At 44.3% G+C, this 13,669-nt stretch overlaps 1 protein-coding gene across 1 annotated transcript in view; it reads left to right on the top strand.

The window, feature by feature from the left end:
• LOC144144691 (ribosome assembly protein METTL17, mitochondrial) overlaps positions 1-10,641 on the top strand; it is a 36,916-nt gene extending 26,275 nt beyond the window's left edge. Inside the window, exons 11-14 of the mRNA XM_077676222.1 lie at positions 1,175-1,267; positions 5,315-5,378; positions 8,145-8,268; positions 10,499-10,641. Coding sequence (XP_077532348.1) covers positions 1,175-1,267; positions 5,315-5,378; positions 8,145-8,268; positions 10,499-10,622 — 405 coding nt within the window. The 3' untranslated portion in view covers positions 10,623-10,641. The remainder of the gene's footprint in view (positions 1-1,174; positions 1,268-5,314; positions 5,379-8,144; positions 8,269-10,498) is intronic.
• Positions 10,642-13,669: the final 3,028 nt, after the last annotated feature.

Below are 13,669 nucleotides of genomic sequence, written 5' to 3'. Positions count from 1 at the left end.
CCAGCAATAAAATCATCAGCTCTTTTGTTGGCAAATTGTTTGGGCCAAAGCCATCCCCAGGGCAATTTTTCTACAGATTTTGACTCTGCTCGATGGGTGCTTCCACAGGGCCATCATTTATCAATGATGCAAGAAACAGAATATGGAAGAGAAAGAGTACACGAGTCTTCTGATTTAAAGGGGTACTGACTCAAATTTTAGGCGTTAATATTATGGCACAGTTCGCTTCCTTTGCTCAAAAGAATATCCTGGCTGAAATATAAGCAGCCTCCGACGCGAAGAACATACTTTAATTGGATCTCGTTTATCGCGCCAACGAAACAGCACACGGAGCAGCGCTCAGCAAATGGGTATCAGTGTGACATCATCACGAGGTAGCCAAAAGAAGTCTGTAAGCGGTCTGTAAGTCAGAAGTCTGTAAGTCAAAAACTTGTGACGTCACTTCATGCATGCAGCCCCGCAAGCGGAGAGCCGGCGCTGGTGCATTCACAAACGGGTACACATAGCCAGAGCTACAGGCATGACCGCTGCCCAGAAAGGCTCTGTTTGCAAAAATAAAGTTCCGCACACGAGAAAGGAACCAATAATATAGCCCGGAAGCACAATAGAAGTCGCCATCAGGACTTTTTTTTTATAGCGGTCATCGAATTTCCACCGCAATGGTCGGCCTAACACCTTCAGGCAGCTCAGCCGTTGAGCTCCGGCGGCGGCGCGGTCGAAACAATGCCCCCACCGGCCTCCGCGGTGTTTTGACGTCCGCACAAAGCGGTGAGGTCATGATGGGATTTTGTCATATGCGCCTTTCGGGTTGAAAGCATGGGAATTTGCAACAAACGATTTTCAGGCCGTTCAATGTAATTAATTATCGCATGGTGAAGTATTTAAAGTGGTGTTTCGGGTTCGCCAGACAATTGAGCATCGATAAAAGCAATAAAAGTGGGACATAAAATTCTCGTGTCAGTACTCCTTTAAGAACCCTTGCCCTCAACTTTTGACTTTTTATAACTGCTCGTGTGCCAAAAATTGCTGCCAAACAGCCCTACTGATAGGAATTGTTTGTCTTTGATTAGGCCACACAAAAGTGGCGCAGAAGGAAGCCTGTTCTAGATACCTTCTTGCTTTCCGCTTCTGTGAGTGCCTCTTTCCAGCTCTTTTGTCCCCGCAATCTGCCCAGTGTCCACATGACCTTGAATGCCCGAGGGACGTGCAGGCCCTGGGGATCCCGTGCACATTTGAGGCACGCTACGAGGAGCCCCTGTTCACACCGGTTCGTAACCACCCCTTTGGCCTGTTTGGCTGCCGCGAGGATATTGCACTGCATTTCCCCTCATTGCATCATGTCTGCTTCAATGACACGGCTACTCTTGCCCTCGTTTGCCCTTGCCCTTTTGCCCTCATTTCATTGTGAGTGGGAGCCAAAAATGCCTTTGTTTTAAAAACTTTAATTTTCGGTGTCAGTGTTAATTTTTGTCAAAAATAAAAGATAGTAAAAATTAATTTCGCCAATATTCAAGGTTGGTTTGTTTTGAGCCACATTTAGACATGGCAAGGGATTCTACTCGTCATAAAGTTACCCCTAACAGGAGAAAAATTTAAGGCTATTTTTCGTATTTCCAAGGAGTCGCTCAAGACTTCGAATATTATGGCTAATGACGAACTCATTCCTGACACATGCAGACAAATTTTGCTCGCATTTCATGACACATTATCCTCCATGACCCAAATGGCGGACCCAAATGGCCTATATTTTATTCACTAGCACGGAGAATCAGTTGGCTTGCCACGTCACGTCTGCCTGTAGGCACCCTGAAAACATGGGCTGCATCACACATGCTTCAAGTTGGAATAAAAACCAAAGTGCAGACTGCTCTGGTCACGCTAACACTTTAGTGAAGTAGGCTGGACCATCCATCATGCTTGTTTTGCTTGTTGCTGTAATTGTTTAGCCATTGGTTTTTCCAAAGCATCATCTTAACCACGAAATTCGTCTTAAAGGGAAGCTGAAGCGCTTTCCAAAAAAATTGAGTTAGATTAACAGTTATATAGTTTCTTGCGCGCTGATTCCGAATATCACATTGAAATTTATCGTACATGAGTCCGAGTGGCATTTATCTTGCAAAAAGCGTGGCCACGATTGAAAGACGCACGCTTTTCGTCTTTTGACGCCCCTGATTGGTTGCGCCCGTCATGACGTCAAAGGAGGACACCCTTCGGCCGCGCGGGTTGTTGGAAGCATTGCGAACGATCGCACGGTTGCCTTTGCGGCAATTTAGCTGGCAGTTTAATTTTCGCACATAACTGGAAGTTTGTTTTATAATTTCCCGTGCTGTTGGTTCAATTATCTTGGAGCTTAAATTTGCTTTACACGACAGAGAACCCCAAAGCGGTGACTGTGACTAGTGGGTTCCATCAAAATATTTTTGAATTAGGCAACCAGCATAGGGGGATTTTATACCTTATGTTAATATTAGGTACTGCCTTATCTGTTTCTTATTATACACAAAACCATTTATACCGCAATGGGCGGTATATATATTTATACCGCAATGGGCGTTTTATAAACAATCTACCAGCGAAAAACACATACGTGCACTGCGCGAAAAAATAGCGTTCATGCGCTGTAAACGTATATGCGAGACACATCTAGCCGGTACACGCATAAACCAACAAGCAGACTCTGCTTCCGCATTTCCTTTGTTCGTTGTCGCCCACCCCAGCCCCGTTACTCATCCCCGTACACAGACCCACACGCGCGCGCCATTTCGGCAGCGGCGCTACGGCGCCTCCGCGATTGCTAGCTGCACTTCGATGAGTGGCGTCTTACTGCTTCACATGCATTTATTCTGAAAACACTGCAGCATACTAGTGCCTGCTCAGCATTATTGGCTGTAGTAGGGCTTGATTTTCGCTTGTGCGTTGCGCATTCTGCTACAATATTACGGCCACCTCGTTATAATTAACAGACCAGTCGGACAAGGCAGTTACGTTGTAGTTACGTTACTTTAGGTAACAATCACCAAACGTTTGTGATAATGAATCGTTGGCCTGTTTCAGCATTTCTAGATTTAAGCATTTATCGCGCTAGTCGGACAGAGGCCGTATATTTACTCTTTGCTCCTAATTTTTTTTAGTATCATCATTATATATATCACCGACTATCACTGGAGCACACTTGAGGTTCAGTGACAACAAGTGCTTGCCACGTTATAATATGCAGCCACACGGAATCTTGGGCAAAAAATTAGGCCCCCGCAGTCAACACAAATTATGGCACGGTGGTGGTTCGAAGTTGTGTTTTTTTTTTTAATTCCAGACAAACATCACTTTATCGTGACATGTATACTTGCAAAATAAGTAATCTGGTTGTCTTGGTTTTTTTACTTTGTAGGAATACTGTTTACCTCTTAGCCGGGAGAGAACTTCTATCAGGATTCGCCCCTTGTTTTAGTTTCGCCAAAAAATTGTTTTTTTGTACACTGTCCTGAGCCCATAGGGAAAGAAAACCGGCGCGTTTAACGAAACAAGTATTTCCTGAACAAATGTGACTTGGTTTCTGGAATGGAACGAAACATCCCCGGCCAAAGTACAGCAGTATTCCCCATCCTTCCTAAATCTAGAATCTAATGTGAACATTCACGTCCGTCACATCAAAAAAAAAAAAAAAAACGCATTGGAGCGGTTTACAAAGTATTTAACGTAGTGTAGTATACTCTCTGTCATCAAGCACAGCCACCTCGGCTGTCGCTTCCGTATGTTATCAAGCATCTCGGCGTGGCATTATTCTGCTTAGGAATACGGCATGATAACGTATGCCTCGTTTGGCGTTCGTGCATACTTTTTGAACACCAAAATTGCACAAATGAGTGCTATCAACCACAACAACAAGAAGTATCATTCCCAAGAAAACACGGCGTAAAGAGCATGGCCGAGACGGCCAATCCGTCCGGAAGTCCAGGTATGACGTTTTTCAGCCGGTTTTCGCCCGTGCTCTTCGGTCTTCCGGCATCGCGCGGCGAGAGGGGGGCGGGGCATCGGGCAACTTTTGTTTGCTCATTGCGCCGCTTCTATTGCATGTATTGCGAAAATATTTCGTACATATGAACTATTCAATGTGTACTTGTTGCTAGTCAACTTTTTTTTTAATTCTAAAACCGCTTCACCTTCCCTTTAACAAGAGTCTACTGTAATTCTGTAGTTTTTGCATGTAGAATGCGCTCTAAGTGAGACAGTCTTGCGTTGTTTTCTTCCTGTCTTACCTCACCTCATGAGAGGAGAAACACAGGGTGTTTGCCAGGATCCCTTGTTTTAGAAACACTGGTTTTAGAAACATTTTTTGTTGCTTTCCCACCAATTTTGATGAAAGTTCACGGGTTTATTCAGTTTTTTAGCTGATTTTAATTATCCAATTAGTTTTGATGTGAGGTAATTAGCTTCTGAGTCAATTCAAAATCTTCCTTGATTGTTCTGAACAACTATGCAACAAAAAATTACCAGCAAGGCATGAATAGATAGATACCACAGCATGTGAAAAATTAAATGTGGGAAGCAGTTTTTTTTTTTTTTTTTTGCAATCACATACAAGTTTACATCAATTCTTCCTTATAGGTTTGAAGTACTCCTGCTTACCAGTTAAAAATAATGCTAACTAAACAACTACTGAAACACAAAATGCAATGTTTGCTTCCCTTATTGCATGATTTAAACATTCAGCTTCACAGTGTAAAAGAAATAATCTTCCTAGCTATCATAAGAAATAAGAATTTTCTATCACTGCAATACCACTCACGGCGAAGAAGTGGGGAATTATGGAAAAATTGTTATTTTTTGTTAAAATCTTGCCTTTATGGCTTTTATGAGTACCTGGTACTGTTCTAAGTACTAAATTTTCAGAAAAAGAACTGCGCAAATCAAGAGAAAAGATACCTACAAAAATGCTTTTTCGGGCAATTTTTTGGTCCTGTTAAGCCTGGAAGCTTTCATTGCACCATCTTTTTTAATTAGTGGTGTGAATAGCCAATACAAGTACTGCTCCAAATGAGTGTTTGTTTAGCCAGGACCAGTAGTCCTAGAAAACACTGAGCAAAGTTATAATTTGAAAGTACATAGTAGCTTTGCAGTTCGAAGGGTTTGCCATGTTTTTTAAACACTGTTGCTGCACAGTACACGAATCGGGGCAGGAAGCTGGTGCAGCATTGCAAAGGCCAGATTTTGAGCTAGTAAAGTTAGCGTGCTCTCATTTTTCTTGACGTCATCCTGTCTGCCCCAGCTGCACCCAATTTGGCTCAGGTGTTATGTCTTTTCGTTTCCCCTGCAGAAGAGGCGCGGAGCTGTGGCAAGGTACTCGTATGTGGTGCTGCAGAAGGCTGGAGACATTCCCAGTGAGTGCTTGTTTCATCGTTTGCTACACGAAATCATCATGAGCAGTATGAAATTAAGTGTGAGAATGCACAGCCAGATGGTCGACCTGCTCATTCCCAGATAGGCCTCTATAGCCCCTAAAATGATGAAGTCGAACACGTAGCCCGTTAGAAATCCGGCAGATCAGTTGCTTTAAAATCATGTACAGTCGCGCTCACTATGACCTACACCGCTCATTAGTATTCACAGCTTTATATGACCTTTGTCTGGCACCCTGGGTTAACGACCAAGTGCGCATTAGGAGAACAACGTCCTAATGAATCAAGCCTTATCCTAAAGTATATGCCCATAGTCATTGTTTTGATGATATAATCGTCTGGATACTAATGAGCGGTGTAGGTCATAGTGAGCGCGACTGTACATCCTCACTTTTGGTATTTGGCTGGCCCTATCATCGTCTGGCAGCAGGGCATAATGGCAGCTGCCAGAGATAAGGACCAAAGGGTAAGCACTAAGATGTCTTGTACTGCAAGCAACCTGACTCTCCCTCCACCTCTCTCTTGAAAGCACTCGACGAGATTATCTTGGTGCCTTTGCTGCGCATTTGGATCTGCTCTGAACTGCTTGTTATTAGTGTATGCCACAGTAGCTATGCAGCTAAAGAACTCCAGTACAGTTAAACCTGGATGTAAAGAACCTCTGTGTATTGAATTCCTGGGTTTAACGAAGTTTTTCGATTCCCAATTGCCGGTGCCATTGAAGGCCGTGTGTTTGCGACCTCTATGTAATGAAGGCGTTGCGACCGTTAGCCTTGATGTAACGAATTCGCTACGCCCATGAGTCAATGTTTTTTGCACATTTTCTGAAAAATAGGTTGGGTAAATGTACTAATTTAGAGAATTTCGCCCGCACCGCAATCTCCCGTGCATTTCCACTTGTGAGTGTGGTATCGGTTTGGTCCTTGGCCTGCCTGTTGGGGTGCAGTCGCGTGTCTCCACTGCTATTTGTGGTTGCAGTTCGTCGGTGGTGAGTTTGGCTGCCAGAAAACGAAAAGTTTTGTCTTATCAAGACAAGCTCGCTATTTTAAATGCCGTCTCTGCTGACAAGGAAGGGTAACGTCCCCGTACCATACAGTGTCCCAGCTAGCATCCCCTCAGCAATTTTGAGTGTGGAAAAGAGCATCGGGTTCACAAAAAGGCGCCCTTTCAGCATAAGTTCGATTCTTGAAACGCATCAAGCACCTTAAAAATATCAAAATGCAAAAGTCATACTTAAGTTATACGTTTGTGAATACGGTAGAAAAGGCAGAAATCACACAGTTTTTCAGTGAAATAAATCCTTGAAGAGCGAGTTCAGCGTCACTGACGTCAAGCATTTTGGTTTAGTTTCTGTTTCATTCGTGCGAGCTCGAAACCTCCATGTATGAAAACCTGGATGTAACGAAAAAATGCAAATTTTGGTCAACTTCGTTTTGTCGAGGTTTAACCGTACTAATAACGAGCTTGTGCTTTTAGTTTCTATCCTCAGAGACTGTGCAGTCGGTGGGACCAAAGTATGAAATGCATGCTCAATACTAAGGCAACCCAAGTAGTCAAAACAGGGAAAGTGGCCTGCCTCAGCAGTTGAGAGGATTGCATGGTGTAATGCTGTAATCAACTGTTTCATATTCAATATTGGCAGCCACAGAACTTTTTAACGTGTGGTCTTTCTGGTGCAAATTATTTGTAGGGCAGTGCAGTACAAAAAAAACCTGATATCGTGTTGTAGTTTACAGAACAACAAGTTATGTGCTTTGTACGGCCCACTTCTCAGCTACCGTAAAGTTCCGAGAGAACACCCACTCCCGAAGCATCGCCCACCTCCCTTTAGGGGGGAAATATTCAATTTACTAAAAGACCCTAAACATCCTTCATGATTGTAAAAGAGCTACTTGAAAATGACGACGAAGGAAGAAACCCAACACAACCCTAAACATCGCCCACCCTCTACAACCAATGACTTCAGCGCCGATAAGTGAACAAAAAATAAGTGCGAATCCTCTATTCATATGTTGATGCGGTCACTTATTTGCCCTTTCCGCACTTGACCCGAAAGTTCGCCCATCTCGTATTTTTTCTTCATGTCTCCGCAGTTTTTGTTGGCGGTGCGGTCACTTTTTTGTAGTTTTTCACACCTAAACCGAAAGATCGCCCATCCCTTATTTTTCACTCCATATCTTCGTATTATTGGGTGGGGGTTTTTCGGAACTTTACAGTAAGCGCAATGACGCAGTGGTTAAAGCATTTTGCTGCCAAGCTGCGGGGTCACAGAATTTCTGCATTATGGCTGTTCTATTTTGGGTGAGAACATAGCACGAAAAGTTGAAATGGTTGCCTACATTGAAGGACCTACTTTAGAAAGTGTGAGTTAATTTTCAATTTCCTCATTACTGCACACCTTACGGGCCAGGCTTGTGCTTCAGGTGTGAACTTTCTCTGGCACTGCTCTCTCGTAAATCTCTGCTGCCATTCCCACATTTCCGAGAGGGCTTACTCAAAACCTTGCTTGCCTGCACAGCTTTGCTCCACGTTCATACTGAGGTTGAAAACTTGGAAAAGACTTGCTTTAGCTTACTGGTGAAGTGAAAAGACATGGTCTAAGCTTGTCAGTGAGGTGACTTCTGAAGTAGAATATCGCTGAACCAAGCTCCGTTGAATTCGTGCAAGCACGGAACTTCAGTGAATTGATGATTTCTCAAGCAAACTCGGATGCAGCCACTGAACAGTGCATTTTTGGGTGCCTTGCAGAGGAAAGAGAGTGGGCCCGCATCATCCGACCAGTGCTGTGCCGAAAGCGGCACGTCATCTGCCGCCTGTGCTGCGCAGACGCGAGCCTCAAGGAGTTCGTTTTCACCAAAACAAAGCACGGCAGGTGGGCTGCGCCTGATTTTCTCGCCGAAACAGGAAGTGCTTGGTATCATCTTCCTGGAAAGCGCATTTCACTCAGCGAAACGGCTCTGTGGTTGGGCTTTGGAAAGAAATTTGCACAGCTTCCCGAATTTGTTTGATTTAGTGGGGATTTTGTCGTTTCATTCAAATCCGGAAAATACGTTTCCCAGGCACTGAACCGAATGAGAACTGCAGAGGCACAAGTGGTGGGTTTTCGGTGTTTGGGCATTTCCAGGCACGAACTCTGCGTAGATTTCATTGTCATCTCTGTCACTCTCATTTTTGTTGTTTGGAGCCATTTCACTCTGTCTCTGTGACAAATTCAGTCTCTTCTTCAACACGAACATATGGCAAGAAGCCATTCATTTTTTAGAGAAATCTCCAAAGCCTACTCGGCTTCGCAAATTTTCACAGCTGCGGAATACGGTTAAACCTTGTATAGCGATTCTTGGAAGCTCAGGCTATGCAAAATATCATAAATGGAAGAGTTCACAAACGCCTTAAAAAACTAGGGCCAAAAACACCGAATCAGTTCTATGGCATCAGGACACGAGGAGCTTGAGGGAAACGAGAGGGCTGTCCAGGCTGTGTGAGATCTTACAAACTACGCGCCTAACAGTCCTAGCCTTTTCAAAATACATAAAATATGTAAGTTCAAAATACGTAACACGTAGGTCAAACACATTTAGATGCAAAGAAGTTCGTAATTGGATGTTGATACATCTTTCCGATACACACGATGGCTCTTTCAGCTTCGTGCCGATATGACGGCTTTTATCACACCCACCTGCACGCCTAGCATCTTTCGCTTACCGCCTGGCGCACTCATGCTGCTCGAACACGCACGCAGCATGATAAAAGATCTGGCTGGAGCAGTTAAAAAAAAAATCTCCCACCTCCCCTCGCGGGAACCCCTGTGTAGATGCGACTCATAGGCGGAGCGGCGAAGGGACCGCGTTTTATAGCGCGCATAACGTTGAGGGGACTGCGTAAGCCGGTCCCAGTCGATGACGACGTTGGCGTACTTGTAAAGCGGCGTGGACTCTGGTGTTTGAGCCAAGCGTGGATGTTGCTTCGCCAGAGAACGGCACACCGGTTATATGCGCAGCGCGCCCGAAGGAGAGAAAACCGCGGAAGAGAGAGTACTGCACATGCGCCGGCCCCAGCGCGTCTGCTGCGGCTATGACGCAACGTGCCGCAGCTATGACGCAACACAGTCGAACACAATCCACTTTAATCCAATCCAAGCCAAGCCAATCCAATGCCCCTCGCGAGAGAGTGTTCGCTGTCGGAGAGGAGAGCGCAGCTGGCGCGGCGAGAAGAATGGGGGAGAGGCGGACAACGCCGACGACGACGACGCTAGAGAGACAAGGCGAGTGAATCAGATGCTCTGCATCTAAAAAAGGAAGGAAACAAGCACACAACTTCAACAACGCGGCTCCCGCGGTGTGTGTCGGCAAGGCACGACAGTTTCAGGACAGCGCGCCGCGGCCGTGCGTGCCATGTGCATGCACAGCGAGAGCAAGGTGGGAATGGCTTCACAAGCGCGGCAGCATCTGGCTTTGTGCCTGTGACAAGAGTGCGCATGGCGGGAGTTTCGAACTGCTAAAAATACAGTTGTCGCCTCGTGCACTGTCTCAAATCCGCGTTGCAAACTGCCGTAAAATTGTCTCAAAATTTTATTTTCAAACGAAATATGCTCGTTACACCCGCAATGGGCAAATTTTACCTCGTTAAAACGAGGTTTTAAATACATTGGTTTCTATGGGGACTTTCAAGGGGAATTATTTGCTCGTTATAGCCATTATTTCGTTATAGCCCTTCCAATTAAAACGAGGTTTAACTCTAATTCGTTGTGGTTCGCATCATGATTAAAGGGTGTACAGTGGTAAGCTTGCTTAGAGCGAACGTGGGACCGTGTGGCCTCCGGTACTATCAGAGCAGCTTACCGTGGGCTGCGCGAACCATCACGCATGCATTGTGCGGGCCGAGTCAGAATTTCTTTTCAGCGCACGCATCGCGTCATCGGAGTATCTGCTCATCTTCTGCTGTGTTGCTCATCGTCTGCTAATGGTGTGTGCAAACTGTGGAGGAAAAAAATGGAACATCCGTCCTGGTTGCATTATTATCTCTGCTACAACAAATGCCACTTTCTAACCTTGTTTTTTTTTCCCCTAGCGAGCACAGGTCGCTCTGTTCTTGTTCTATTGCAGGCACGTGTATCGCGTGGCTCGAAGCAGTCGGTGGGGAGACCAGCTGCCCATCGACATGCTGCCTCCGGAGGAAGAGGGAATGCCAGTGTCCGCCTACCCCGAAGATGATGTAGATAGCGAATAAATGAAAATGACGAAAATCATGGGGATGCATTTCTGCAAAAGGAGTTTCTTGGCACATACCATTTGTTTGTTGATCTTCTGAGGTTGTACAGTGTTACAGCATTTTAGCATTTTACCAGTAATGCCGACGCTCTTAGTGATGGAGGCATCCTTTTATTAAACACTGGGTGTTGTAAGAATTCACACGGTTACAGCCCTTCTGTTGAGATTTCTTGTACACTGGGTAAAAAGAGTACAGTGTTGAGATTTCTTGTACACTGGGTAAAAAGAGTACAGCCGCACCATGTACACATGGCAGATTCCGCCAGCTGGGCTGATGCCATTTTTATAAAAATTGCCTAAGCAATGTGCCTAAGCCGTAACGACTGTATCATTATGGGGCTGAAGACCAGGACAGAGAAAGTGGGAACGTGAAAGAGAAGAGACGAGAAAAACTGAAACGATGCATCAATTCGAAACAAAAAAATTTAAGCCGTTCCACTCAATGTGAAAGCTGTCGGAAGTGCAGAGCAGTGACTTGCCATAACGGGCTGTAGCGCTGTTGTCCAGTCACTGCTACTACCCAACACATTTCAAATTTCCTGCCTTCGCAGTGCTCGCGTGCCCCCTGCCTAAAACTGTGCCAGCAGGAGTTCTGTTCTTTTTGTGCTCGTAAAAACCAACCCAACGAGCGTTCCTAACTAAATGAACGCCGGCGCTTCCAGTTAATTGCGTTGCGTATATTTTGCCTCAAATGTACCTTCAGTTTTCTTTGTGCTAAACAATGGGGAGATGTATGACAAGCGCCAGCGGTTGACGAGTTTCAAACACTTGTGACTATACAAACCGCTCAGATTTCGAAGCCTCTGGGTTACGCCGCGGCGACGAAACACTGTGTGGCTTTATTAGGGTCGAGCGAGCGAGCTACGACAACAAGGAAAGCCCCTAAATTGGACAACTCTGTCTGGCTCCCGATTCAGCCACTCGACCTAACGTTAAAAGAATTCTTCAATGAGGGTTTCACATAGGCAAAACATTTTCTAGCCATCGAACCTTGTACCATATGCATACTTGCATGTATGTTTCATTTTTGCTAAAATATGTTCACATGTGAACATATTTTAGCAAAAATGAAACATTGCGGATATTTGAACAAAAACAAAACAGTTCTCATAATAAAGAATAGCCGTGGGTGTAATTATTGCGATTGCAAAAAAAAAAAAAACGTGTTAAAAACAATGTTTTAACAAATACAAAGAAGGCTCTCACTCAAACTTACAGAGATTGGGGCTCGCACGCAAAGCCAAATGGTGACAAATAGTCCCAAGATTTAAAGCGTCGGCACTGTGAACGCTGGAAAATCGAATCATCAAACCTCCATTGCGTTTTTCACGGAAGGCCCGAGACAGAAAAGAAACAGCATGAGCGGTGGGACCAAGGTAGCACAAAAGAGCTTATAATTAAGGACACCTACTATAAGGATTTTTCAGGACGAAAGAAATGGCTTGTACATATCCCAGACAATCCAATAACGCTTTTGCGGCATTTTAGAGAGGTCTTAAATCGCGTCTAATGTCCAACAGGTATTACTATTTCTAGACAACTTATTTACCCGCTTTAAAACGTCTTCGGAAATCAGTCTAAAAGTGGGATTTTGCAAGAGCTGTATAAGTCTGTCAATGTGACTTTTCGATCGGTATTTTAGATGATATAAAGACGTCTCGATAATTATGGTCTAGAAAGGGGCTTTGAAAAGACTATAACAATCTGTTTCTTGAGATATTTAGAGCCGCATTTTACGCGTATAAAATACGGCTGCATTAACCCGCTCCCCTACTACCGGGGCCCCCCTTTTCCCCTGGAGGTGATGCTACTAGGCGTGAATGCGGCCGGTTTGTGGCACGCATTCGCAATAAAAAGGCCTTTGGTTTGAGAAAACATTTTATTTGAGACCAGGCAATGGGGGAAATGACTGAGCACAAAAATCAAAACACAATTCTGTGGAAAAATTTTCCTTGCAAGTGCCAGAAGCATCATTATACAAAAACACTTCATTGGTTATTTTAACGGAAGAATTCAGTGCAAATAAAAATTGAAGAAAAAAGATCAATTCAAGAAAGTTGTACGAGCAAGTTCACAACTTTCTACACTTTCTTATATTTAAAGCAAGAATGGAGCGCACACAAAACATATAAAACAAAACGAAAAAAATCAATGCAAGAAACTTGTACCATCAGGTCCACAACTCTGCGCATTTTCTTATGGATATTTGGAGGTAGGAATGCAGCACAAATAAAACATTGTACAAAAAAGGGTACATGCAAGAAACTTGGTATTGAAATACAAAGAATTTTTTCGCGTGAAACGGGCAGGTTTTTTGCGATTTTGAATATTGTGGTGGTGAATTTCGTGCCATTTGTGTCTACGCCCCAAACGTTGTGCAAGAAAGAGCGGCCTTTTTTGAAAGTTTCGCTCAATACTTGAGAGCGGAAGGACCGATTATTTAACTTGGGGATTTCAATTGTGTTTGCGAGGAAAGGGATAGAAATGGACCACGGCGGGGAGCGGATAAAAGTGCACAAATTCTTTGTGAATTACTTGAAGAGTGTGAACTTGCCCATGTTGCACACTGCGCAAGAAACGAAATTGTGTTGAGGTTTACGAATTTTCAGGGAGCGAGCCACGCGTGATTAGATAGGGTTTACGTTTCTTGCGATCTGGCTTCCACATGCCAAAAATATTGCGTAGGTGACGTTTCTTTCAGTAATCACTGTTTTGTTTCTTTTTCCATGGGAGAAAAGAGGGAAGGGTACAATAAATTTAGTTGGGAGTTGTGGAAGTTAAACATAAGACTGTTGGATGAAGAAACCTTCATAGAATCCGTAAAAGAAGCTTTTTGCAAACACACAAACGCAGAAGGAATAAGTTGAGTGGAAAAGTGGTAATTGTTTAAGCAGGACTGTAAGCTTAACGCCATAGAGAGGGGGACTGTACTCAGAAGGAAAGAGAAGGAAACCGAAAGTAACCTGAAGCGTAATTTGAAGGAGAGGCTCAGGCTGGAATGCGAAA

The sequence above is a fragment of the Haemaphysalis longicornis genome, unplaced genomic scaffold (genome assembly GCF_048455015.1).
Source record: "Haemaphysalis longicornis isolate Haplotype H1 unplaced genomic scaffold, Haemaphysalis longicornis Haplotype H1 scaffold_7, whole genome shotgun sequence".
Taxonomy (NCBI): Eukaryota; Metazoa; Arthropoda; class Arachnida; order Ixodida; family Ixodidae; genus Haemaphysalis; species Haemaphysalis longicornis.
The sequence above is the reverse complement of the archived record's forward strand: the minus strand, read 5'-3'. Positions and strand labels throughout refer to the sequence as shown.